This window comes from Cetorhinus maximus, chromosome 18 (assembly GCF_964194155.1).
Source record: "Cetorhinus maximus chromosome 18, sCetMax3.hap1.1, whole genome shotgun sequence".
NCBI classification, from domain to species: Eukaryota; Metazoa; Chordata; class Chondrichthyes; order Lamniformes; family Cetorhinidae; genus Cetorhinus; species Cetorhinus maximus.
This window is the reverse complement of record NC_135896.1, coordinates 5965060-5991028: the sequence shown is the minus strand read 5'-3', so window position 1 is coordinate 5991028 and position 25969 is coordinate 5965060. Positions and strand designations below refer to the sequence as shown.

Below are 25969 nucleotides of genomic sequence, written 5' to 3'. Positions count from 1 at the left end.
GTGAAAGATCAGGTGGGATTGTTAGATCAGAACATGCAGACATGGACCCCTCTACTAGCCTAATATATATCCGTTTACTCATTACAAATTCCTATGACCACATTTACAACAAGAACAGCCCATGTAAACTCACACGATATTGCCTCCCGTGGCAGGAGGGTGTAATTACAACGTGACCATTTACATTGTGCCATTTTAAACGTGGATGTAAGGATATATGGTTGGGAAAAGTGACAGGAAGTACATTCAGATGCGAGATTTATAAAACATTAAAACAGATAATCGCCATCCTTGCAATCAGATAACGCCTGGAGTTTAAATCACTTTCAATTTAAAAAAAGTATATAATGTGCATAAAAATCCTCTAGAGCCCAGTCCAGCTACTGCGCACAATTAGCAATACTCAGAATAACACAAGGGCTGCAAGCTGTGAGCAGAGTTAACAAGACAAGCACTTACTAAATAAGCTTTGCATCTCCCTTCTACTTACTGTTGTACAATTCCACTGGTGTTTGTCACTCTCTCTCAAGCAGCCGTTTGTTTAGACAAGACCTCAGCCAGTGAGTATTGGTATGAGTCTGGTTAACCATGGGCGGGGGGAGACATTACAGTAAGGCTTGACTCTCGTCCTCATTCAATGACTGCACACTATCCTTCAGCAGCAGTCACTGGGGAGAGCTCGGAAATGGGAATCTTGTCCAGTCCCTCCCTGTCTGGTTGTAACATTCCCCCCCTAATGATAACTTGACAGGAAGGGTCTCAGGACAGGCCTCGCTTTGAAGCTGGGGACTTCCTCGAGCTGCTCACTGAACTCAGTGGGGGCGCTCCCCGAATATTGAACCTTTACTAGAAAGGGGCCGGAGGGTTCAGTGTATCCTGAAACCTTCACTATCTCCATCCTAAGAAGAACACAAGGGTAGCAGCTGCGAGGGAACATCACCACCTCCATGTTCCTCTCTAGGCCACGCGCACACCATCCTGACTTTGGACAATTGGGTTAAATTCTTGGAACTCCCTCCCTGTGGATGATGTGGGAGCACCATCACCCCCCATGGAGTGCAGCGGTTCAAGGTGGTCAATCATCTCCACCTTCTCAGGGGAAACTAGGGATGGGCAATAAATGACGGCCCAGCCAGTGATGCTCCCATCCCATGAATGATCTTTTGGAAAAAGGGCGTCTGAAACTGGCTCCTTCCTAGAGGATACACAGAACTATCCCGTCTACAACTACCGCTGTCACACCAGGAAATCTTCGGTGAACACGTTAATCAGGCAACAAAGAGATCAGCAGCATTTCACTAAAACTCTCTCCGAGCCGGCTGAGTGGGGTTAGGGGGTTAAACACTGAGTGACAGGCTGCTCTGAGTGGGGTTAGGGGGTTAAACGCTGAGTGACAGGCTGCTCTGAGTGGGATTAGGGGTTAAACGCTGAGTGATAGGCTGCTCTGAGTGGGATTAGGGGTTAAACGCTGAGTGATAGGCTGCTCTGAGTGGGATTAGGGGTTAAACGCTGAGTGATAGGCTGCTCTGAGTGGGATTAGGGGTTAAACGCTGAGTGATAGGCTGCTCTGAGTGGGATTAGGGGTTAAACGCTGAGTGATAGGCTGCTCTGAGTGGGATTAGGGGTTAAACGCTGAGTGATAGGCTGCTCTGAGTGGGGTTAGGGGGTTAAACGCTGAGTGACAGGCTGCTCTGAGTGGGGTTAGGGAGTTAAACGCTGAGTGATAGGCTGCTCTGAGTGGGGTTAGGGGTTAAACGCTGAGTGACAGGCTGCTCTGAGTGGGGTTAGGGGGTTAAACGCTGAGTGATAGGCTGCTCTGAGTGGGGTTAGGGGGTTAAACGCTGAGTGATAGGCTGCTCTGAGTGGGGTTAGGGGTTAAACGCTGAGTGACAGGCTGCTCTGAGTGGGGTTAGGGGGTTAAGTGCTGCTCTGAGACATGGGAAGCTAGTGAAATGAAAGGGAAACTGTACAGGAGGGGTAGTAGAGAAAGCGCGGGAAGCCACAATGAAAGCAGCAGACTGATGGGATGGGCGAGGGACATGGGGTCAAACCCGAGGCGCACACACAACCTGCTGAAGGGGTTTGGGGAACGGAGGCCACAAGACAGGCAGCTTTAAGGGGCAACATTCATTGCGCTGCAGCTGAGCACTGCAAAGCAAATATTTAAACTGAAGCAATGCAGCCCGGCGTTTAGGCTGAAATACTTACACTCAGTGAAACCTGTAAGTCACGGAGCTTTTAGGGAATGGTGTCAGCTGTCTTTTCCTGTCTGCAGGCGGCCTTACTTTCAACACGATCCTTTGTGTACTGTAGAAAGTCTGATTACAATGGGGAGCACTTTGCCCAGTGAGCATAAGTGGCAGAGAAACTCACTCTAAACCTGGGTCAGAGCCGGGCAAGCGTTCCACCCCAGAGATGGAGCCATTTCTCTGCCGCTGTGCGCGCTGGTAACAAGCTCCCCATTGCACCAAAGTCATTTCCTTCGTACAGCCCGTGTGGACATGTGTGGCCTGTGATTGGTTTTTTTGTTTGGTGCGTTGAGAGCTGTCCAGGGTTTGGAATCGGTGCTGGAGTGCGTCTCGTACGCAGGTTACTTCAATCTCTCAACAGGGGTCTGTGTTTTGTAGGTCCCACGAGTCACGATGGCACAGAAGGAGGCCATTCGGTACCACCATGTCCATGCTGGGCTCTCTGTAGAGCAATCTTACCAGTCCCATTTCCCCAGTCTGTTTATGGGGGAGGGTCCGTTGATACAGGTTTCACTGTTTGGTAAAAATGCCAAATTTCGGCAGCTGTCGGTGTAAAAATTCCCCACCCCTAGTTCTTTTATTGGGATTTGACAAGTTTTCAAAACTTGCTTTGGGAACAGAATGAATTTGAGGATGGCTTTTTAAGCAAAATAAAAAAAATCACAGTTGCAATGCGTAGCAGCACAGACGTTAATCACTACTTACGATTGAAGTGTTTGGAGACTCAAATTGTGTGTTTTTTTTTAAGCGAGCTGCACAGTCATGAATGATGGGGAAAAGGATCTGCTTTTTACAGCACTCGGCATTACAACGTCGGGTGTCTCAGGTGTAGTCTCTCCATTTCTTTTTTTTTATAAAAAAAATTTAACTTTAATTGGTTTACATAATTTGGGATTAGCATCGGAATCAACACGGTAACAATCTGAGAAAGGCAATCTACGGCCTGCGATCTGCCGCGACAGGGTTCCGCCATGTGCCGGGCGGAGATGACGGTGGGAGGTGAGAGACGGAGGAGTGAGAAATTCCCGGCTCGGGGAGCTGAGGGGACGAGTCGTTGGCAGAGTCTGACATGTCGCTGGATGACCATAATCGCAGGCGCAGGGACAACGGGCGGCGTTGGTTATCCGGTGTCGGTTTGGCCTTGAGCTTCTCTTTGCTCTTACTCTTCAGAAATGCAAACCTTTTCCGTGTGGACACTTTAATTGAGAGTCAGGAAGAAGAAAAACGCCACCCCAAGGTGGGGAGGAGCAGAGAGAGAGAGAGAGAGGATAAAAAATAAAAAGGGGAGAGGTGAAACTTTAAAACAAACGCGGCGTGAAGGAAAATACATGTAGTTAAAGAAAACTCCCCACCACCAATAACTTCACACAAAGTTAGAACCACCACAGAAAAAAAAAACCAGACTCAGTTCATCATTTTTGCAATAAAATAGAGTAACCAATGCAGATTATTCAAAAATATTAATTCAAAAGAAATGTATTTCTTAGCCCCTCTTTGCATAATTACAGAGAAGGTTAAAATTTGGGCATTTATCAATGTTTCAGGATGTAAGAAATGTTCAACCATCACTCCTGGCTTTTGACCTTTTGTACCTAGGGGACGAGGAGGTTTTGTGGTGCAGTGGATAGTGTCCCTGCCTCTGGGTCAGGAGCTCTCAGTTCACATCCCACGCTAGGGGGCGGCGCCCGCTCGCCGATGCGTAAACTAATGCACGGTGACATCGGGGGGAACTCCCGATGTCACCGCGCCCGATTTAAATTTTCAGGAAGGCGGGGGCGCAGTGAAATCAGCTGCAGGTCCGCCGACCTGTCAGTGGCCAATTGAGGCCATTAACAGGATCAATGAAGCAATTAAAGGACCTGCCCGTCCAACCTTAAGGTTGGCGGGTCGGCCAGGAGCCCCGGCGGGAAGTAGAAAAAAACATGAAACCTCATCCACCGGCGGGATGAGGTTTCATCCAGGGTTTTAAAAATTTTAATAAAGTTGTTATGGAAATTATGAACATGTCCCAACTCATGTGACATTGTCACATGAGGAGACATGTAAGGGGATTTTTTTTTTCTATTTTTAATATTTTTTACTGTAGAGCCGATCTCCCTGAGGCTGCACTTAGCCTCAGGGAGGTGAGTGCGCTCTGTCGTGCGCATGCGCGAAAGAGCATGCTCTTGATTTTGGGATTCCCCCCTGCCGTCACAGGGAGCACACAACGCTCCCCTGCGGACGTCACGCTGGGTGGGGCTTAATTGGCCCGCTCATGGAAACTGGCGCCGCGCCCCCGATTGGGGGCATCAATTGGAAGCGCGCCCGCACGCGCCCTCCCATCAACTTCCCTCCCCGCCTGATGGGGGGGCGAAATTCAGCCCTAGGACTTGATGACCAAGGAAGGTGCATTTGTATCGTGGCCCAACGGTTGGAATATCAGCTTGCAAATCCTTCCAACACACGCCAGTGGCAGGGGGGTGGGGGGTAAGTGCGGGGGGAGATTCCTGGTCAGCGGTGTGATGGAAGGAAAGCTGGAGCCTCTACCATCACTATCCATAGCTCCAAGACTACAACATACATGTGAAAGTGCATGTTGCCCAAGCAACTTGGGCTCCCCGAGTGATCTGTAACACGCCACCATCCTTAAAGTGAGCAGTCAGAAAACCATGAACCAGCTTTCAGAATCGAGGCGCTGTGCATTAAAACAGCAGCGTGTGAAATGACATCGGATCATACATGACTGAGCACTTCCAAGTTAGGGCTACCCTAAGAGTTTGGTGATCCCTCTCTCAATCTACCACTTGCATGGCCTTGCTCCTTGAAGACCCATTCTTAGCAATCAATCCTGGAAACTCTGTGCTCACTGTGACTCCCTCAGTTAGTCACGGCTCAGATACTGATCTGCCATAGCACCTCGCATACCCACTGTAAGCTGATTCTCGGCCATCGATCCTTCACTAAGGAGGTTCTACAGGACCTGCTGACACTAGAGAGCACAGCTGCATCCCCCCCACCCCAACCCCCGTCCCACACTCTATTCGTCTGTCCGACATTCTGCACAGACTCCGGCCGCCCAGCCACTGCTCCATGACCATCAACCCAATAATTAACCCACCGGGCAAAAATCACCATGCGAGTTACCAGAATATCAGGAAAATTCAACTATTTGGTTCATTTTCTTCTGGAAAGTGAACCTTTGCACATCCCCTACTTGGTCTTCACATTACACAACTGACTCTCAATGCCCTGGGGGACAGACCAATAAACAGTGACCACGTTCCTAGAACAACTCAAAACATAAAGTCCAATGGGCAGCCAAAACTGAACTGAAGGTGACCAGTAGGGTCATAGGTCACACACTGCCTCAACCGATTGGCTCGGTCCTTGGAATTTCGGGAACTCGAACAAATCCACAATCCAAATAGTTTGAAAGGCAAGTGCGCACAAGCCAGTGAAACAGTGAGAGGGCAACACCCTCTGGGTCTGGCCAATTCACCTGGCCGGAGTGCTTTGAATTGGACCCGCTGTAAATGCTGACCTCCCTCAGTGGCCTTTACCTTTACTGGTTGGACTCAGTCCGTTTTCCTCTAGCGAGATGGATCCCAGCGAGGAGTTGTCGAGACTTGCTCTATGTGCCCGAGAAGGAGCTGGAGCCGCTGTCACTTCTGTCACCTCTGGCTGGTGAGCCTGGCTCTCAGCAACGAGTTTCAGACGCTCCTTGGCACTTTCCTTCTTGGGTTTCATGAATTTTGCGAGGGCCTTCGCAGCCACCCAGTTACTCTTCCTGCAACAAAGAACAGTTAACATTCTGAATGACATTCGCAACTTGAAAAGTGCATCTTTCTTTTTAATTTATCAGTTCACAGGATCTACCAGCATTTATTACCCATCCCTCATTTCCCTTGAGGCGGTGGTGGTGAACCATCTTCTTGATGTGGTGGTGAACCATCTTCTTGAACCGCTGCAGTCCGTGTGGTGTAGGTACACCTACAGCGCTGTTAGGGGAGGAGTTCTAGGATTTTGACCCAGTGACAGTAAAGGAACGGCGATATATTTCCAAGTCAGGATGGTGAATGGTGTGAAAGAAAACTTCCAGGTGTTCCCATGTATCTGCTGCCCCTGTCTTTCTAGATAGAGAGAGGTCTCAGGTCAAAGGAGCCTGGGTGAGCTGCTGCAATGCATCTTGTAGATGGTGCACACTGCTGCTACTGTGTGTTGGTGGCGGGAGAGAATGTTGAAGGTGGTGGATCGGGTGCCAATCAAGCGGGTTGCTTTCTCCTGGATGGTGTCGAGCTTCTTGAGTGTTGTTGGAAGCTGCACTCATCCAGACAAGTGGGGAGTATTCCATCACACTCCTGGCTTGTGCCTTGTAGATGGTAGACAGACTTTGGGGAGTCAGAAGGTGAGGTACTCATTGTACAATTCCCAGCCTCTGGCCTGTTGTTGTAGCCACGATGTGTGTATGGCTACTGTGTTTCATGCATTACAACAGTGATCATATTTCAAAGAGTACTTCATTGGTTGTAAAGTGCTTTGGGATGCCAGGAAAGGTGCTATATAAATCCAAGTCTGTTAATCAGTTAAAAAGGAAACATTAAAAGGGCTAATGAGAGTTATTAAAATCGCCAAGTTGCCAGGCCCATTTGGTTTGTTGGGAAGAGCTTAATGATGAGATGGCAGGGATAGCAACCATAATTGTCCAAAAAGTCTTTGAAAATATGTGAATTCTGCAAGAGACCTTGGTTACGTTGGAGGCTGGTGAATATGAGACTAACTGATCTGTAAGTGCCTCGCTTATCCCATCTCCGATTCAAAACAGGGAAGGGACCAGACAGGCAATAATAGGCTAGCTAATCCCATGTTGTTGGTAGGTACAGTGCTTAGAGTATTTTGGACCATGATCAGGGACAGCACCAAGTAGGGCTAAATCAGGAATCAATGGCACAAAGTAGGGAAGGGCAGGTCATACATCAGAGGGGTTGCTGGGACCATCGTTTACATTAACGATTTGGGCTCAGCATCGGAAGTACAATTTGGAAATTTGCATACAACACCAAATTGGGAGGTGTGATTAGCAAAGAGCAGAAAGTACAGGAAGATAAAAACAAAAACAGAATTACCTGGAAAAACTCAGCAGGTCTGGCAGCATCAGTTCTGTTGAAGGGTCATGAGGACTCGAAACGTCAACTCCTTTCTTCTCCACCAATGCTGCCAGACCTGCTGAGTTTTTCCAGGTAATTCTGTTTTTGTTTTGGATTTCCAGCATCCGCAGTAGCTTTTTGTTTTTAAGTACAGGAAGATGTTTAAAAAGAACATTCTTAAAGTTAATTGGCAAAAGAAGATAAATAAGGCTAAATGCGAAGTAATCCATTGTGGCAAGAAAATGACGGACACACGCTCCTTGGGAAATGGGTATTTCCAGAATCGCGGAATTGTTACAGCGCAGGAGGAGGCCATTCGGCCCATTGTGTCTGCACTGGCTCTTTGAATGAGCAATTCTCCTGCCTTCGCCCCATAATCCTGCACATTCCTCCGTTTCTGATAACAGTCTAAACTCCCCTTTGAAGGCTTTGGTTAGATCTGCCTCCCCCACACTCTCCAGCAGTGCATCCCAAACCTTAACTGCGTGAGCAAGCTTTCTCTTATATCGCTTTTGCTTCTTTTACCAATCCCTTTAAGTCTGTGCCCTCTGGTTCTCGATCTGCTCGTGATTGGGAACAGTTTCTCCCTTTCTGCTCTGTCCAGGCCCTTCGTAATTTTGAACACCTCTATCAAAACAAGTCTGAGACGAGTGCAGCTCCAACAACGCTCAAGAACCTCAACACCATCGAGGACAAAGCAGCCCACTTGCTTGGGGTACAGGAAAGAAGGAATCTGGGGGCTGAGATACCAAAAGTGGTGACAAAAATTAATAAGGCTATAAAAAAGCAAGCAAAGCAAAGCAGTGGAGTTAAATTCTAGAGGCGCAGAATTGAAAGGCACTGAAGTTATCTTAGACATGTGTAGAACTTAGGTTAGACCATACAGAGTACTATGAACAGCTCTGGTCCCCATATTATAAGAAAAAGGATATAGAGGCTCTGCAGAAAGCATTTACTTAACAGATATAAGAACTGATGGATTGTATAGCTACCCAGAAAGATTTCAGAAGCTGGTGCTCTTTTTTTTACAGAGAAGAGAAAACCGAGGGATAATGAGTGTTCAAGGTGATTAAAGGGTTTGATAGGGGAAGCATAGAATTCCTGGAAAAGTAGAAGTCAGGACCATAAATATAAGATAGCTATCGATAAAACCAATAAGGAATTCAGAAGAAATCCCTTTAACCAGAGAGTGAACAGAATGTGGAACTCGCTACCACAAGGAATGCTTGAGGTAAATAGCATAGAGGAAGCAGGGGATAAATACATGGGGCAGAAAGGATAGGAAGGTTATGCCGATGGAGGTCAGACAAAGTGCGAAAATCACGTGGAGCATAAACTCCAGCGTGGAGCCGGTGGGCTGAGACTGTGCTGTAAAATACTTGGACTAATTTATTCTTCAAGGAACTCATCAAGCATACAGGCAATGTCTCAGCGACATCGTCAAAAAGCTTTGTCACAAGTGTGTGATATTTTTCAAGGCCAGCGGAAAGGTTGTTTTAGCTTTGGCCCACTGTACACAGAGTGTTAACGGTGCACTGCCCCTGCTACGGGATTGTGACTTCCCCATAGAATCACTGTCGAGAAGGTCTGTTCGCGGCCAAGCCACGAGCAGAACGGAGTTGTTTTCATGTGAAGCTGTGCCGAGTTCCCCTTTCGTATCTTAATCAAAAGCACTAGAGGAAGTGCGGGAAAGACTTACAAGAGTGACACCAGAACAGAGAACAGCTATCAGGGAAAACTAAACAGGCTGCTGTTCTCTGCTCAAGAAAAGTCAAGGCTGAGGGCTGACCTGATAAAGGTCTTTATAATTATTGAGGGGTTTGACAGGGTATGTAAGTAGAGAAAATATTTCCACTTTCCACTTGCGGTTTCCTCTACATTGGAGAGACCAAACGCAGACTGGGTGACCACTTTGCAGAACACCTTCCGTCTGTCCGCAAGCATTACCCAGACCTCCCTGTCGCTTGCCATTTCAACACTCCACCCTGCTCTCATGCCCACATGTCTGTCCTTGGCTTGCTGTAATGTTCCAGTGAAGCTCAACGCAAACTGGAGGAACAGCATCTCATCTTCCGACTAGGCATTTTACAGCCTTCCAGACTGAATATTGAGTTCAACAATTTTAGATCATGAACTCTCTCCTCCATCCCCACCCCCTTTCCGATCTCCCCCTTTTCCCAATAATTTATATAGATTTTTCTTTTCCCACCTATTTCCATTATTTTAAAATGTATTTCCATCCATTGTTTTATCTTTGCCTTTTAGCCTATTTTGATCCCTTCCCCCCACCCCACCCCCACTAGGGCTATCTGTACCTTTATTATCACATTCCTTAGATAATATCACCAGCTTCAACACCTCTTTGTCCTTTTGTCTGTGACATCTTTTGGCTATCTCCACCTATCACTGGCCCTCTATCCAGCTCTACCTGTCCCCCACCCCCCACCCCCGCTTAAACCAGTTTATATTTCACCTCTTTTCTATTTTTCCTTTGTTCTGTTGAAGAGTCATACGGACTCGAAACGTTAACTGTATTCCTCTCCGCAGATGCTGTCAGACCTGCTGAGTTTTTCCAGGTATTTTTGTTTTGGATTTCCAGCATCCGCAGTTTTTTACTTTTGCCATAAATATAAGGTTGTCTCTAATAAATCCAACAAGTAATTCAGGTGCAATTTACTTATCTAACAGTGGTTAGGGTGTTGAATTTGTTACTACATGGGGTAATTGAGGTGAATAGCAGAGATTAATTTAAGGTGGATAAAAAGATAAGGGAGAAAAGGAAGGGAATGATAGATTGACAGAGTTTGATGAAGTAGACCGGGAGGAGGCTTACATGGAATATAGAGACCAGAATAGACAAAACAAAAACAGAAAATGCTGGAAAAACTCAGCAGGTCTGACAGCACCTGTGGAGAGAGAAGCAGAGTTAACGTTTCGAGTCCGAATGACTGTACATTCTATGTTATTCTATGTGTAGGGATAGCACAAGTCAGCGATCACTTTGTACACAAGGTGGTTTTGATTGTCCCTTCCAAATTAGAGGCAGTGAGTGAAATATTACAAGTGATATATGCAGTTAACTAAAAGTTATTTCAATGCAAATTTAACTTGCAAAGTAAGAGATAGTACCTTTTCTGGGTTGGTTCGTAGAATTTGTACTGGTCCATTATTTTCTCTTCCAATTTCTCTTTTTGTCTTCGAAGGGAATTTAACTTATCTCTAAGGAAGGAAATGAATGCAAAAAAGCCTGATCAGAACTGGATTCCTGAAGGTTATGTGTCAGACATGGAATGAGGCTCCATTCATACAAATTTTATTTTGTTCGTTCCTGGGGCGTGGGCATTGCTGGCAAGGTCGACAATTATCGTCCATCCCTAGCTGCCCTGAGACACTTTCTTGAACCCACTGCCCTCCAAGTGGTGAAGATGCTCCCACACTATTATGAGGTAAGGAGTCCGGGCTGTTTACCCAGTGCCAATCAGAGAACAGCAGATATATGTCCAAGAGGAAATTGGAGGCGAGGGTGTTTCCATGCATCGTATCACTGGGCTGTCTCACACCAGAACATAAGAAATAGGAGCAGGAGTAGACCAGACGGCTCCTCAAGCCCGCTCCACCATTCAATATGATCAGGGCTGATCTTCTGCCTCAACTCCACTTTCCTGCCCTTTCCCATATCCCTTAATTCCCTGCGAGACCAAAAACCTGTCCATCCCAGCCTCAAATATATTCAACAATAGAGCATCCACAATTCTCTGGGGTAGGGAATTTCAAAGGTTCACAACCAAGCATGCCATTAGTTAATGAAGTAATTAGATGGGGAAAGAGAGAAGGAGTGTGATTAATTGAATAGTTCTTTGAAAGAGCCAGCATAGACTTGATAGGCTGAATGGACCTCTTCTGTGCTGTACATTCTGTACATTCTATGATTCTATGAAGAAATTTCTCCACATCTCAGCTCTAAACGATGGACCCCGAGACTGTGCCCCCATGTTCTAGATTTTTCAGCTGGAAGAAGCAATCGCTCCATGCTTAACCTGTCTAGCCCCTTGTATCTAGTATGTTTCAATGAGATCACCTCCCATTCTTCTAAACTCCAGACAGGAGAGGATCAATTTGCTCAACCTCACATCGTAGCACAATTCTCTCATCCCAGGAACCAGACAGGAATTGGGGTGCTGCAATCAGTCTCAACATCCTTAGACATGAAAGAAAGGGAAAGTGTGTGCGCATGTATGTGTATGTGTGTGTGTGTGTGTGTATGTGTATGTGTACGTGTGTGCGCGCGCATGTGTGTGTATGTGTGTATGTATATATTCGTGTGTGTATATTTTCATGTGTGTGTGTATGTGCATGCATATGTGTTTGTGTGTATATGTGTGTGCGCATGCGCGGTCTGTGTGTGTGTGTATGTGTGTGTGCGCACGCATACGTATGTGTATGTGTGTGCGTGTATATGTGTGTGTGTGAGTGCATGTATGTGTGTGTGTGTATCTATGCTTGTGTGTATATTTGCATGTGTGTGTGTATATGTACGTGTGTTTGTCTGTATGTCTGTGTGTGTGTGTGTGTGTGTGTGTGTTTCTGTGTCTGTGTGTGTGTGTCTGTGTCTGTGTGTAGGATATTTTGGATTCCCACTCTGCCACCTGAACAGTCAGCGGGAAACGCATCCCAGCCAATACTGGCTACCCTGGAGCCATTTAACACTCGGGAGGAAGACCCGCCTCAGAGGGAAGCTGCTCAATCTGATTGGCTGGCAGCTCAGTAGTCCCAGCACTGACAGGACAAAGCAATCCCAAGATTCTAAGTCCCGTAGTCCAGGGCCCGGTAAGTATGGGGCAGGGTCTCAGAGTGGGGGTGGGGAGATGAGGCCTGGTGAGCTGGGGAGAGAGGTGTGGGGGTTTTGGTGGAGGGGGCAGGGGAGAAGGGAGTACCTGTGAGGGGTAGACCTTGTAGGGGTGAATGGCACCCTACGTTGGGAAAAGGCATCCTTCCCTCCTTCGGGCCCAAATCTTCAGCCACGTCCCTTTCTGGGCTCTCACTGCCACTACCAGCCTGAAAATTGGAGCCAGGCGGAAACGGCCCTTAAGTGGTCATTAAAGCCAACTTAAGAGTCTCAATAATTGGAGCAAATCTGTCAGCTGGGGGGAGGGGGGAGGGCTGTAAAATTCTGCTGTGTGTGTGTGTGTGTGTGTGTGTGTGCATCTGTGTCTTTGTGCATTTATCCGTGTGAGGTTGAACATGTGCATGTTCATGGAGATGACAACATACATCGGCCAGGACTCCTGTCTCCTGATTACTGTATAATTGGACCTTGTTGAGTGTCAGCCGAGGTCACTGACTTGACTTTGAAGGACCCTCCTCTCCTCCTTCACCTGTGAATGACTAACATCCCAACGTTAAATCCCAATTCAAACACAGGGGACTTGGAGAATAACCTGACAAAGAGCTAAATCCAGAGAAAAAACCATGAGACAAAATTCAACTTGATCTCAGTACAGATATGTTTGAGATGATCTTGTAGGAAGCCAGTGAAACCCAATATTGTGGAATTACATAACTCATATTGTTCATTACCAATTCCAAGATAGTGACTCTCATGACACGCAAACAGAACATAAGAACTGGGGGCAGAAATAGGTCATATGGCCCCTCAAACCATTCGGTAATGCCTGGTGTCCTACAACAACTCCACAGTCTCACCATATCCCATATCCCTTGATTCCCTTAGTGCCCACAGATTTATCAAACTCAGTCTTGGGCATATTGGACAACTAAGTATAGACAGTGCTCTGGGGTAGGATAATCCAAAAATCCTTTCAGGGAAGAAATTTCTCCTCGCCTCAGTTCTAAATGGCCGACTCCTCATCCTGAGACTATGATCCCTGGTCCCAGACTATCTGGCCGGGGAACCAGCCTCTTGGCATCTCCCCCTGTCAAGCCCTTGAAGAACAAATGCTTGAAGAAAGCAGCACAGAGCCTGTGCAATTGTAATCTAGCACAGAAGGGATGGGCAGAAGGGCCATCACTGTTGTCCACTGGCTAAAGCAGCCCTTCACTCACATATACTGCTTCTGTTCCTCGTGGTAGTGTTCCTTGCTCTCCATGGACTGCTCGAGGAGGTTTTGGTTCTGCTGATTCAGCATCTGAACTTGACTCAGCAAATAATGGTTCTCTTCCTCCAGGTTTCCCTTCAGCTGGGTCAGAAGCTTTCGTGAAAGAGAAACACAAAGCGGAAGAGTGAGGATCGTCAGTTGGGGGTCATTTCCACTGAGCGCGCAAATGGCTTTAAAGGACAAACACTAGCGGACGCTTAAGGACACTCGAGAGAAATGAGAATTTGGAGCTTGCAGAGTGGTTGAGGCGAATTACATTGATACATTTAAGGAGAAGCAGGATGGACTGATGGCACAGAACTTAATTATTGCTGAAAAGAGACGTGTTGCCGTCGTTTTTCGTCTTGCACTCATCAGGACAAACACAAGAATGTCAAATTTCAAATCGATCACCACAATTTATACTACAGGAGAAAAGGAATATGTTCAAGCATTGCGCTCGTTTTGAATTACCCGGGAGCTTGGGAAGCCTATAGCTTCCCATTGATTTCTCCATGGCAACACCTCAGCCAATCAGAGTTGTCTTGCCAACCAATCAGTATCCCATGCTCCTGTAGTATAAATTGTTGCAATTGCTTGAAATTTGGCATTGTTGCATTTGTCCTGACGAGTGCAAGATGAAAAGCTTCAGCAACATGTCTCTCTTTTCAACAATATGGATAATATGAGGGGGAAAAGAACAGAAGAAATGAAGTAGGAGTGGGAGGAGTATTATGGAGCATAAACACCAGCAGAGACCAGTTGGGCTGAAATGGCCGGTTTCTGTGCTGTACATTCTAAATAATAATTCTTTGTAACTCTTACAAGGCGTTTTCCCAATCCACCCATTGCTGCACAATAAAGACTGTATGGGGATGATTTAAAGGGTAAATCTCTCGTGGATTTTTGAACTGTTCCTAGCTCCGATCCGAAGATAATATTGAGAAAAAGACAAAGGAGATTTACTGGAATGGTACCAGGGTGGAGAAGTTCAGTTACGTGGAGAGATTGGAGAAACTGGGATTATTCTCCTTACAGCAAAGAAGGTTAAGGGAGATTCAATAGAGGTGATCAAAATTATGAGTCATTTTGATAAGAGTAAATAGGGAGAAACTGTTTCCACTGGCAGGAGGGTCAGTAACCAGAGGGAACAAAGTTAAGATGAGGAGATTTTATTTTCTAAATGCAGTTGAGTTGTTAGGATCCGGAAGGCGCTGCCCGAAAGTGTAGCGGAAGCAGATTCAATAGTAACTTCCGAAAGGGATTTGGATACAGATTTGAATGTTGGCCTTTATTGCAAGGGGGATGGAGTGTAAAAGTAGGGACGTGCAGGGCATCAGTGAGACCACACCTGGAGCACTGTGTACAGTTTTGGTCTCCTTCCTTAAGGAGGCATGTACTTGCATTGGAAGCAGTTCAGAGAAGGTTCACTAGGCTGATTCCTGGGATGAAAGGGTTTGTCTTATGAGGAAAGGTGGAGCAAGTTGAGCCTGTACTCATTGGAGTTTAGAAGAATGAGAGGTAATTTTATTAAAACATAAGATTCTGAGGGGGTTGGACAGGGTGGATGCTGAGAGGATGTTTCCCCTCGTGGGAGAATTTAGAACAGGGGGTACAGTTTAAAAATAAGGGGTCTCCCATTTAAGACAGAGATGAAGAGGAATTTCTTCTCTCTGAGGATTGTTACTCTTTGGAATTCTCTTCCCCAGAGAGCAGTGGGGGCTGGGTCATTGAATTTATTCAAGGCTGAGTTAGACAGATTCTTGATTGAAAAGGGAGTCGAGGGTTATGGGGAACAGGCAGGAAAGTGGAGTTAAGACCATAACCAGATCAGCCAAGCTCTTACCGAATGGCAGGGCAGGCTTGAGGGGCCAAATGGTCTACTCCTGCTCCCACTTCTTATGACCTTGTGTTTTAAAAGGGAACATTTGCATGGCTATGGGGGAAGCACATGGGGAAGTGAGACTAATTGTTCAAAGGGCTGGCCCAGGTACAAAGGGCCAAATGGCCTCTTCTTGACCTGTATGATTGTAATACAGAAGGAATGACTGCCTACTGAGGGTGTGCAGAGGTGGGAAATTAGGCATCAGGAATCTCGATTCTGAGAAAAGATGAAGGAAGCTGCCACTGAATGTGTTTCCAGAGCTTGGTTTAAGGTTCAGGTGCTTCTTGCCTTGTTTTTAACCGGGGTCTCTGGGCTCAGGCCCCGAGTGTTAAAGGTACCCACCCCACCCCTCCGCCTGCTTTGGGACATTGAGTGAACCAACATTCAAAGCTGTTGCCTCCCCTTTTTGTTGGAGAACATGAAAAGCAGGCAAGTGACAGCAACGTTATTGTAGCTTCCGTGCAGAAAGTGACAAACTCCATTGAACTGTACATCGTAATTGCAGCTCTCCCTCCATCTCCCTGTAAATGGCCCAGGGTGGGAAGGAATCACAGACGCAGATCACAGCGTCTTGTAACATTGCTGACTGTCGCTTTTGAACGAAACATGAATTGAGATTGCAGCGGGTAGTTTTAACCTCACTCACCCCTGCGAGATCCAACACAAGGGAGGTTTTACTGCTTTAAAGGCGCTACATAAATGTCGAGTTGTTGTTGTTGTTGAAGCCACATGCTACGGGTCCTATTTGCAGCAGAACCTTCCGGGCACAGATCGGCCTTCGCAGCCACCTACGTACCCGCCGGAACCCCACCCAACATCCCGGATGATGAACATGGTCAACTGCACCTCAAAGGATGAACAAGGACATTTAGTCATCGGTTTGTCGGAGTCTCCCATCTCCCCTCTTGTAGTTTTAATCTGCTTATCCTAAATGGGAGATTTCAAAGGGCACTCCATACGTTTGTTACTAAAATTACATAGCACCAAATTTCAAAGAACACTAATTTATATCATAGTGTTTTCCTTGAAACTGCAACTTATAATCATAGATCACCTTTAACATAGTAAAACAATCCAAGGTGCTTCACAGGAGACTTATAAATAACAAAATTTGACACCGAGCCACATAAGGAAATAATGGGACAGATAACCATAGTTTGGTCGAGATTTTAAGGTGCAGATTAGAAGACGAGAGGATAGAGGTGGAGAGGTGTAGGGAGGGAATTCCAGAGCTTAGGGCTTAGGCAGCTAAAGGCACGGCTGCCAGTGGTAGAGCGATTAGAATTGGGGATGCTCAACAGGCCAGGATTGGAGGAGCACAAAGATCTCGGAGGGTTGTTGTAGGGTAAAGGGTTAACTCTAACAAGACTCGCTGAGCATGTGCGTAAGGAGCTTGGTAATAATGATGTGACTCAGTAGAGAATGAGGAGAATCAGAGAGAGGAGCAGTGGATCTGTCATCCTGGAGGCAGTCGAGTGTGTAAATAAAAGTTACTTTGAAAAAGGTTCTTTGCCTCCAGCCAGATCTCTTGTTAAGAGTGACACAGGCAACATCCTCTGAGACGACCCAACGGCAACAATAGATTAGGAGCAATGGTGACTCCAACAACAGGAGCTGTGGGTGGGAGAGGCCACAGAGATAGGGGGTGGGGGGGGGTGGGGGGTGAGGCTAGGGAAGGATATTAAAACAAGGATGAGAATTTTAGCATGAGGCATTGCTAGACTGGGAGCCAGTGCAGGTCAGCAAGTACAGGGGTGGTGGATTAATGGGAATTAGTGTGCGTTAGGGCACAGGTAACTGGGTTTTGAATGACCTTAAAGCTTACACATTAATAAAAGCCGTCTGGAGACAGGGATCCCTTATCCAGCCGTTTATTTTTAAGCTTCCACCAGTACCTCACGGTGATTGTCCAGTTTGGTGTGTGAGATGTCCAGGGTTTGGTTCTGCTCCTTTAAGCTGTGGTACTCAGCTTGCCACCTTGCCAGTTCCAGTTCTGTGCTGTTCAGCGTGCTCTTGCACTCCTTGGTGTGGGTCTGCAGCCCATCGTACTCCTCCTTCAACTGTGCATTCATCGATCTCAGCCTAAAACACACAGGTTACGTTAGGTGAATCGACGGCATCGAGCAACTACTCTTCGGTTGGAAGACTCGGGTCGGAAGCAGGAGTTAGGCCAAACGGCCCCTCGATCCTGCTCTGTCACTCAGTTCAAACAGATAAAACTCTTAGCGGGCTTGGCAGGCTGATGTTGAGAGGCTGGAGAGTCCAGAACTAGGGATCATCATCTCAGGGTAAGCGGCTAGAGATTCAGGACTGAGATGAGGGTTAGGGTTAGGGTTTGAAATTTCTTCTCAGAGCATTGTGAATCTTTGGAATTCTCTATCCTAGAGGACTGTGGAAGCTCAGTCATTGAGCATGTTTAAGACAAACAACGACACAGCGTTGGGAACTAAAGGAATCAAAGGATAAGGGGGGAAGAGGGCATCTAAGTGGGGTTCAGATAGAAGATCAGCCATAATCTTATTGAATGGAGGAGCAGGTTCAAGGGGCTGTATGGTCCTCCACTGCACCTATTAGAAAATCTACCTTCTGTTATGTTCCTCTGTATCCAGTTATGGTGGGGGCTGGGGTTGTTGTGGGGGCCGGGGTTGTTGTGGGGACCGGGGTTGTTGTGGGGACCGGGGTTGTTGTGGGGACCGGGGTTGTTGTGGGGACCGGGGTTGTTGTGGGGACCGGGGTTGTTGTGGGGACCGGGGTTATTGTAGGGACCGGGGTTATTGTAGGGACCGGGGTTATTGTAGGGACCTGTAACCACCCCTTTAATTTCCTAAGACTCTCAACAAAGTTTATTTTTAATTCATTCACGGGTTGTGGGTGTCACATGGTAAGAGCAGCATTTATTGCCAATCCCTAACTGTGCCTGGGAACAGCTGAGTGCACTGGCTGGGTCATTTCAGAGGGCAGTTAGCAGACAAGCACGTTGCTGTGGGACTGGAGTCACAAACAGACCAGGTCAGGTAAGACCGGCTGATTTCCTTCCCTAAAGGACATTAATGGACCGGATCAGTTTTTACAGCTTTCCAGTAGTTGCATAGTCACCTTGATGGAGACCAGCTTTTTTGTTTCAGATTTTATATTTATCACTTAGATAACATCTGGACGTGGTCACATTGCTGTTTGTGGGAGCTGTGTGAAAATTGTTTTCCATGTTTCCTTCATTATAAAAGTGACTGCATTTCACAAGGACTTCATTGGCTTTGAAGCATTTTGAAAGGCGATATTAAGGTTGTGAAAGGCAAAATATTTATAGAACTTTTCATGGAAAGTTCTGGAGACACACTCCCCGATCCCTAAACATAAACCAAAGAAAGCTCAGGAATATTTGTTTGTTCCTCTAGTCCGCACTGTTGAATCCTGAGCTGCTGCATCCATTCATGTCCCACCCACTCATTGACCTTCCACACAGAACCCCCCACCCCCCTTGTACTCAGCTGTTAACAGGATATCGTACCTGTCCAGGTCAGTCTGCAGCTGTCTGTTCTCCTCTGCAATGGCCGCACTCCTCTTGGTCTCTTGCTGCAGATCCTCTCGCTGGGCTCTCAGTGTGCAGTCCATCTCCTCCATCTCCTTCTTCTGCTTCAGCAGACCTACGTACCTGTGAGTGCAGGCACAGAACAGGACAGGTACATTGCTGCCTCCGATCACACACAAGGACACAGGAACGAACATAGCCAGGGACAAGGGAACAGGAGAAAGCCATTCAGCCCCAATCCGGCTCCAATGAAGGGGATGGGTAGGCATGTTAACCAGGGACCAGTGATCTTGCCAACAGCTCTGCATCACAACCACCACCAATCAATGACAGGATTGAAACAAATTCATTAAACTAGGCTCAAGGTAAAAACAGAAAGACAATTGGCCTACTTGTGACCATTGAGGGTGTGGTCAGATTGAGGGTGCTTAGTATGATAAATGTTGGCCTTTATTGCAAGGAGAATTGAGTACAAAAGTAAGGAAATGTTGCTATAGTTGTACAAGGCCTTAGTTAGACCACATCTGGAGTACTGTGTACAGTTTTGGTCTCCTCACTAAAGGATAGAATTGGTTCAGAGGAGGCTCACTCAACTGGTTCCTGGGATGAAGGGGGTTAGCGTACGAGGAAAGGTTGAGCAGGTTGGGTCCATACCCACTGGAGTTTAGAAGAATGAGAGGTGATCTTATTGAAACATATAAGATCCTGAGGAGACTTGGCAGAGTGGGAGCTGAAAGGATGTTTCCCCTCATGGGTGGGACTAGAACGAGGGGATGCAGTCTAAAAATTAAGGCGGAGATGAGGAGAATTTTATTTTTCTCAGAAGGCCGTTGGTCTGTGGAATTCTCTTTCCCAGGGAGCAGTGGGGGGCTAGATCGTGGAATATATTCAGTGCTGAGTTAGACAGATTCTTGACTGACAAGGAAGTCAAGGGCTATGGGGGGTGGGGGCGGTGCGGGCCAGACAGGTGGGTGGAGATTGAGGCCAGAATCAGATCAGTCATGATCGTGTTGAATGGTGCAGTGGGCTCGAGGGGCTGAGTGGCCTACTCCTGCTCCTATTCCTTATGATTTCATAGGGTAGGTAGAAATTATTTCCTCTGGTGGTGGGTCAGGGTTGGGGTGGGGGGAGAGTTGGTGGGGTTTGGGGAAAAACCCAGAACCGGGGCCAGGCCGCTTCAGCGTGAGAACAGGAAACAATTCTTCGCACAATCTGGAACACTCCTCCCGAAAAGCCTGGGGCTCTATTTAAGTCTCCAATGTGAGACCATGTGCACCCCAGCTCCCGCTGTGGTCAGGACAGTGATCAGCCTTCCTGTACTTTCTTTGTCCTTCCAAAACTCCTCTGCTCGATAAACCAGGAGTTTCCAATTAACAAATGTGGAAGATTCGATCCCTTGATGGGGAAGCTTTGGATGCCAGTTGGGAAGGTTAGCAAAATTGAGCTTACTCCCCCCGGAAAAGCAGAGATCCCAAGTTGTCTTAGTGGCCAAGGTAAAAAGAAATTAGGATGTAAACACGCGGGGAGATCAGGTGGAACCTTTTGCACTCATGACCATTGAGAGCTGTGGACTAATGAAGGCCGTTGAGGCTGGAGGGTGAATGAGGCAGTTAGATATGTTCTCCTTTCCACCCCAAAGACCACCTACTCCCTCTTTACCCACCTCCAACCCTCCTGCCTAGACTTTCATCCCTGCCTTTGTTACCTTCATTTATTCTGCTCCGTCCACCCTCCACCTTCCGCAGATATATCTACTTACCCAAAACTTTTGCTGCCCCTACCCTATCTTGCACCAAATTTGGTTCACCCATCACCTCCTGCTGTGCCCCCCCACCCCCCCACCCATGCCTCCAATTTAAAACTCCGATTGCTGTTCTTGAATCCATTATTGGCCTCAGCCTTTCCTCTGTGACCTCCTCCAGCCCCACGACCTTTTGCAGAAACCTGTGAACCTTAAACTCTGGTTTCCGGTGCATCCACAAATCCTTCACACCATCTTTGCTGGCTCAGTCTTCATCCTTCAAGGCCGTAAGCTCTAGAACCTACAAGAAGTCAAGGGTCATGGGGGGGTTGGGGGGGAAAGAGGTGCTGGAAGGAAAGGCTACAATCAGGTCAGCCATGATTTTACTGGATGGCAGAACAGGCTCGATGGGCTGAATGGCCTACTCCTGCTCTTATTCTAATGAACTCCCTCCCTGAACCTCTCCACCCCTCTCCCTCTTTCTCTCCTCTTTTAAAATCCAACCTAGAGCTCATCAGCTGATCAAGCTTTTAGTCACCCCGTCTAATATTTCTTTCTCTTTGGCATGACATTCACTTTATTCTGATTATGTCTGTTTGAGGTGCCTTGGTGCGTTTGTCTATTGTTAAAGTCGCTGTTTGTGGAAGGGAAAGGGAGAGAATGAGGGGGTGTCGGGGTGGAGGGGGGTAGATACGTCAGAAAGGATCAGGCTTTGTTGGGTTCAGTAGCTGTTTTACAGTTCCCGAAACCAGCATTAAACAGCCAATAGCAGCAGAAAGCTGATGATGGTCCAGCCTCACACCAGGTTACTTCCAGACTACAGAACTGCCGAGCATCTCTGTAGTTGGCCTCCTCTTGGTGAGTGTACCTGCTTAATTATTGATAAACAAACAGAAAACATGAGGAAGAACAGAACTCCCCTGGGAGGCCTCAGCCTAAGTAAAATACTTCTATTAATCAACTCTGCGTTTAGCAAGGTTGGCAGAGGAGGTACAATCTTGCTCCAAGCAATTTCTTAAGGTTTTAAAAATATTCTTTCGTGAAAGGGCCAACATTTATGGCCCATCCCTAATAATTGCCCTTGAACTGGAGAGGGGCTTGCTCAGGCTATTTCAGAGTCAACCACATTTGCTGTGGGCCTGGAGTCACATGTAGGCCAGACCAGGTAAGGACGGCAGATTTCCTGCCCTAAAGGGACCTTAGTGAACCAGATGGGTTTTTACAACAATTGATGATAGTTTCATGGTCACCATTACTGAGACTAGCTTTATGTGCCCGATTTATCAATTGAATTTAATTTTGCTGCAGTGTGATTTAAACTCAAGTCCCCAGAGCATTGGCCTGGGACCTTTGGATTACCAGCCCAGTGACATTACCGCGGCACCACCATCCCTGCCCCGACAGAGGAAAACAAATTTCTTAGATCCCAGGTCACTGACAGCAGACTCACCGCATGGGGCTTGATGCTGCGTCTTTCCTTGCTCTGCTGTAAAGATTTTGATTCTGGCATCCCTTCCCTGGCCCTAATGCCGCCTTGCCTCAAACAAGCTCTTAAAGGAGAGGGACAGGGGTTAAATGAGTCCAGAGCCAAACTTGCGCAGGTACAGCCCGAGGATACTGGCAAACAGCAACGAGGCAGCAACTCTCAGGGCGGAGTTTTAGGGCACCTCCTGCAGGTGGGATCTTCCAATCCTGCCGAAGGCAATGGGCTTCTGAATGGCTCCCACCAACCCCCCATCCACCAACCCCCCACCCCACCCCACCCACCACCCCACCCCACCCACCAACCCCCCACCCACCAACCCCCCACCCCACCCTCCCACCCACCACCCCACCCCACCCACCAACCCCCCATCCACCAACCCACCACCCCACCCCACCCACCAACCCCCCACCCACCAACCCCCCACCCCACCCTCCCACCCACCACCCCACCCCACCCACCAACCCCCCATCCACCAACCCCCCACCCCACCCCACCCACCACCCCACCCCACCCACCAACCCCCCACCCACCAACCCCCCACCCCACCCTCCCACCCACCACCCCACCCCACCCACCAACCCCCCACCCACCAACCCCCCACCCCACCCCACCCGCCACCCCAGGGCTGTAAAGTACCGCTCTAATTGTTTGTTATGACTCAGTGGGTAACCTTCTCTTGCCTGAGTCAGAAGGTTGTGGGGTTCAAGAGCCCTGAATGCAAAATCAAGGCTGACCCCCCCAGCGCAGTGCTGAGGGAGTGCTGCACTGTCAGGGGCGCGCCGCACTGTCGGATGAGGCGTTAAGCCGAACTCCCGTCTACCCTCTCAGGTGGACGGACGTAAATGACCCCCTGGCCACTGTTTCGAAGAAGAGTTTTTCCCCGTGTTCTGGGCAAACGTTTATCCCTCAATCAACATCACTTGTTGGCAGACGCTCTGGGCCATGACCACATCGCTGATTGTGGGAGCTTGATGTGGGAAAGTTGGTTACCCTGGTTCTCACATTGCAACAGTAGTTACACCTCACTGGCTCCGAAGCATGTTGGGAGATCCTGAGGTTGTGGATGATGCTGTGCAAATGCAAAGTTCCTTTTAAATCACAGACATGATCTGCAAAGAGTCAAACTCCTAAATGGAGAATTTCCACTCAGCTGCTGCCAGACAGGTTCCCTAACAGGCAGGAATCCACCAGAACACGTCTCCAAGCAGAGAAGGCGAGTTCACGTAGAGGGTATGGGATCTGCAGCCAAGAGAGGCAGGGACGGAGGGTCTACTGTTTCTGGCAAACTCAAGGAGGATTGGAGAATGAGCAGGTTTCCTCTGATACACCCACGGGGAAGTAGCAGATCCACACTGCCTCACAAAACTGACAGCGTCCATCCACCCGACTGAGGCTTGACATTCATCCTGGGCATTTGGGGAAGGGAATTATCAGATCAACACTAAAATCAGGAGTTTTATTTCATGTCAAGCCAACAGACCAGGCAGATGGTGCCACAGGCGGAGAGGGAGACGGAGCCACCGGCGGAGACGGAGCCACAGGCGGAGAGGGAGACGGAGCCACAGGCGGAGAGGGAGACGGAGCCACAGGCGGAGAGGGAGACGGAGCCACAGGCGGAGACGGAGCCACAGGCGGAGAGGGAGACGGAGCCACAGGCGGAGACGGAGCCACAGGCAGAGAGGGAGACGGAGCCACAGGCAGAGAGGGAGACGGAGCCACAGGCGGAGAGGGAGACGGAGCCACAGGCGGAGACGGAGACGGAGCCACAGGCGGAGACGGAGACGGAGCCACAGGCGGAGACGGAGACGGAGCCACAGGCGGAGACGGAGACGGAGCTACAGGCAGAGCCACAGACACGGCGCTGGATCAGTTAATTTCAGTCACAGGAGGCTCCTGGAGGATTCAAAGGGTTCATGCTCCATCTAGTGGTAAAACTGGAGTAGTACGTGGCTGAAGGGTTTCTTCCTCCAATTGACACAGGGATAAATTTTGCAACTTTGACTCCAAGGCAGAGTTTATGACATGTTAGTGCTGACCTGTACAGATGATGCTATTATAGTCCAAATCCCTGCTGGGAGCTCAGGAATGGTGAATTTACCTTGTGTTCATCAGTGGTTACCTAGCTGGCAAAAGGCCATACCTAGATTTTTCCCAAATGCTTCTATATATCCCTCACAGACACGGCCAGATAGAGCCACAAACTGTAACAAGTAACTCGCATTTATAAAGCATTTCTCAGGTGGAACGTTTCAGAGCGAGGAGGAGAAAGTTTGCAGAACAGGAAATGAGACATAAAAAAAATCCCTGGGCGCTATTTTGAAGGAGAGCAGGGAGGGGTCTCCCTCTCAATATTTATCCCTCAATCAACACATCACAAAAACAGGTTATCGGGTCATTATCGCATTGCTGTTTGTGGGATCTTGCTGTGCGCTAATTAGCTGCTGCGTTCCCTGCATTACAAGTGACAGTTCAAATGACACCATTGGCTGTAAAGCGCTTTGGAGTTTCCGGCGGCCACGAAAGGTGGGGAGTGGGCGGTGGGGGGGATGCTGGGGAGAGGATGAGAGTTCAGGGGCTCTGTGAAAAGGTGAGAATATCCTCTCCGGAGGTATTAGAAAGTAGTGATAGAGACAGCAAAGGGAGGTGACACTGACAGAGCTGAGACTATTGGTGAAAGGCTGCAGGATGCATCAGAAAATGGGATAACCCCTTTGGAGGTCATAACGGCACAAGAACTAGGAGCGGGCACAGGCCATTCGGCCCATCAAGCCTACTCCGCCATTTCAATAAGATCGTGACAAATCTGATCTTAGCCTCAGCTCCACTTCCCAGCCTGTTCTCCAAAGTCCTTAAGGCTCCTCGATAGTTCGAAAATCTGTCTAACTCGGCCCTGAATCTATTCAATGACCCAGCCTCCTGCTCCTCGCTGGCCAAGAGAGTTCCAAAGACTAACAACCTGCTGGGCAAAGAAATTCCTCCTCACCTCCATCTTCAATGAGAAACCCCCTTATTTTGAAGCTGTGATCCCTCGTTCTAGGTGCCCCCACAAGGGGAAGCATCCTCTCAGCAGTTACCCTGTCAACACCCCCCCCTCAGACTCCTACAGAGAGGAGATTGTGGCGCAGCGGTAATATCACTGGACTAGTAATTCAGGGGACATGGGTTTAAATCCCACCTTGGCAGCTGTTGGAATTTAAACACAGTTCATTTAAAAAAATCTGGCACTGAAAGCAAGGCATGAGAACTATCGTTGATTTAGGGAAGGGGGAATCTGCTGTTCTTACCTGGACTGGCCTACATGTGACTCCAGACCCACAGCAAGTAAGGTTGACTCTTAACTGCCCCTCTGAAATGGCCTCGCAAGCCACTCAGTTCGAGGGCACTTACGGACGGGCAACAGATGATGACCTTGCCCACGTCCCGTGAAAGAGTAAAGGAAAAAAAAAATAAAATCACACATCTTCATTCTTCTAATGACTGTAAAAGCTCTGCATGGTCAAGCAGCCAGAGCCCTCACACGTTGGGAGTGCTGGTAATACCGAGAGTAAGTTACCTTTCCTCCAGGTTTTTGTGCTGGGACTCCAGGCTCCTGTACGCTGTCTTCAAGCCTGCCTGCTGGCCGATCAGCGCCTCGCACTCGGCGGACTGGCGCTCGTTCAGCGCCATCAGCCGCTCGTGGTCCTGAAGCAGTGAGTCGTATGTGGCCTTCAGCTCCTCCTTCTGCCGGGTCAGGTTTTCGTTCTCGGTCTCCAGGTTAGACTGCAGGTTCTGCATCAACGCGTTCTGGCCCATCAGAGAGGCACCCTGGGAATTTAGAGTCGAATTCTCCACCTGCAACAGTGAAGCCCCCGCCCATCACAC

General features: G+C 48.1%; 1 protein-coding gene across 1 annotated transcript in view; it reads right to left on the bottom strand.

Annotated features, from left to right (window-relative positions):
• The window catches only part of LOC144692901 (protein Daple-like), a 235256-nt gene that overhangs the window by 29280 nt on the left and 180007 nt on the right, over window positions 1-25969 (bottom strand). The window contains exons 20-25 of the mRNA XM_078562007.1: window positions 25662-25939; window positions 18861-19004; window positions 17248-17434; window positions 13436-13581; window positions 10502-10591; window positions 5789-6015 (exon numbers count right to left, since the gene is read on the bottom strand). Of these exons, the coding sequence (XP_078418133.1) occupies window positions 5789-6015; window positions 10502-10591; window positions 13436-13581; window positions 17248-17434; window positions 18861-19004; window positions 25662-25939 (1072 nt within the window). The remainder of the gene's footprint in view (window positions 1-5788; window positions 6016-10501; window positions 10592-13435; window positions 13582-17247; window positions 17435-18860; window positions 19005-25661; window positions 25940-25969) is intronic.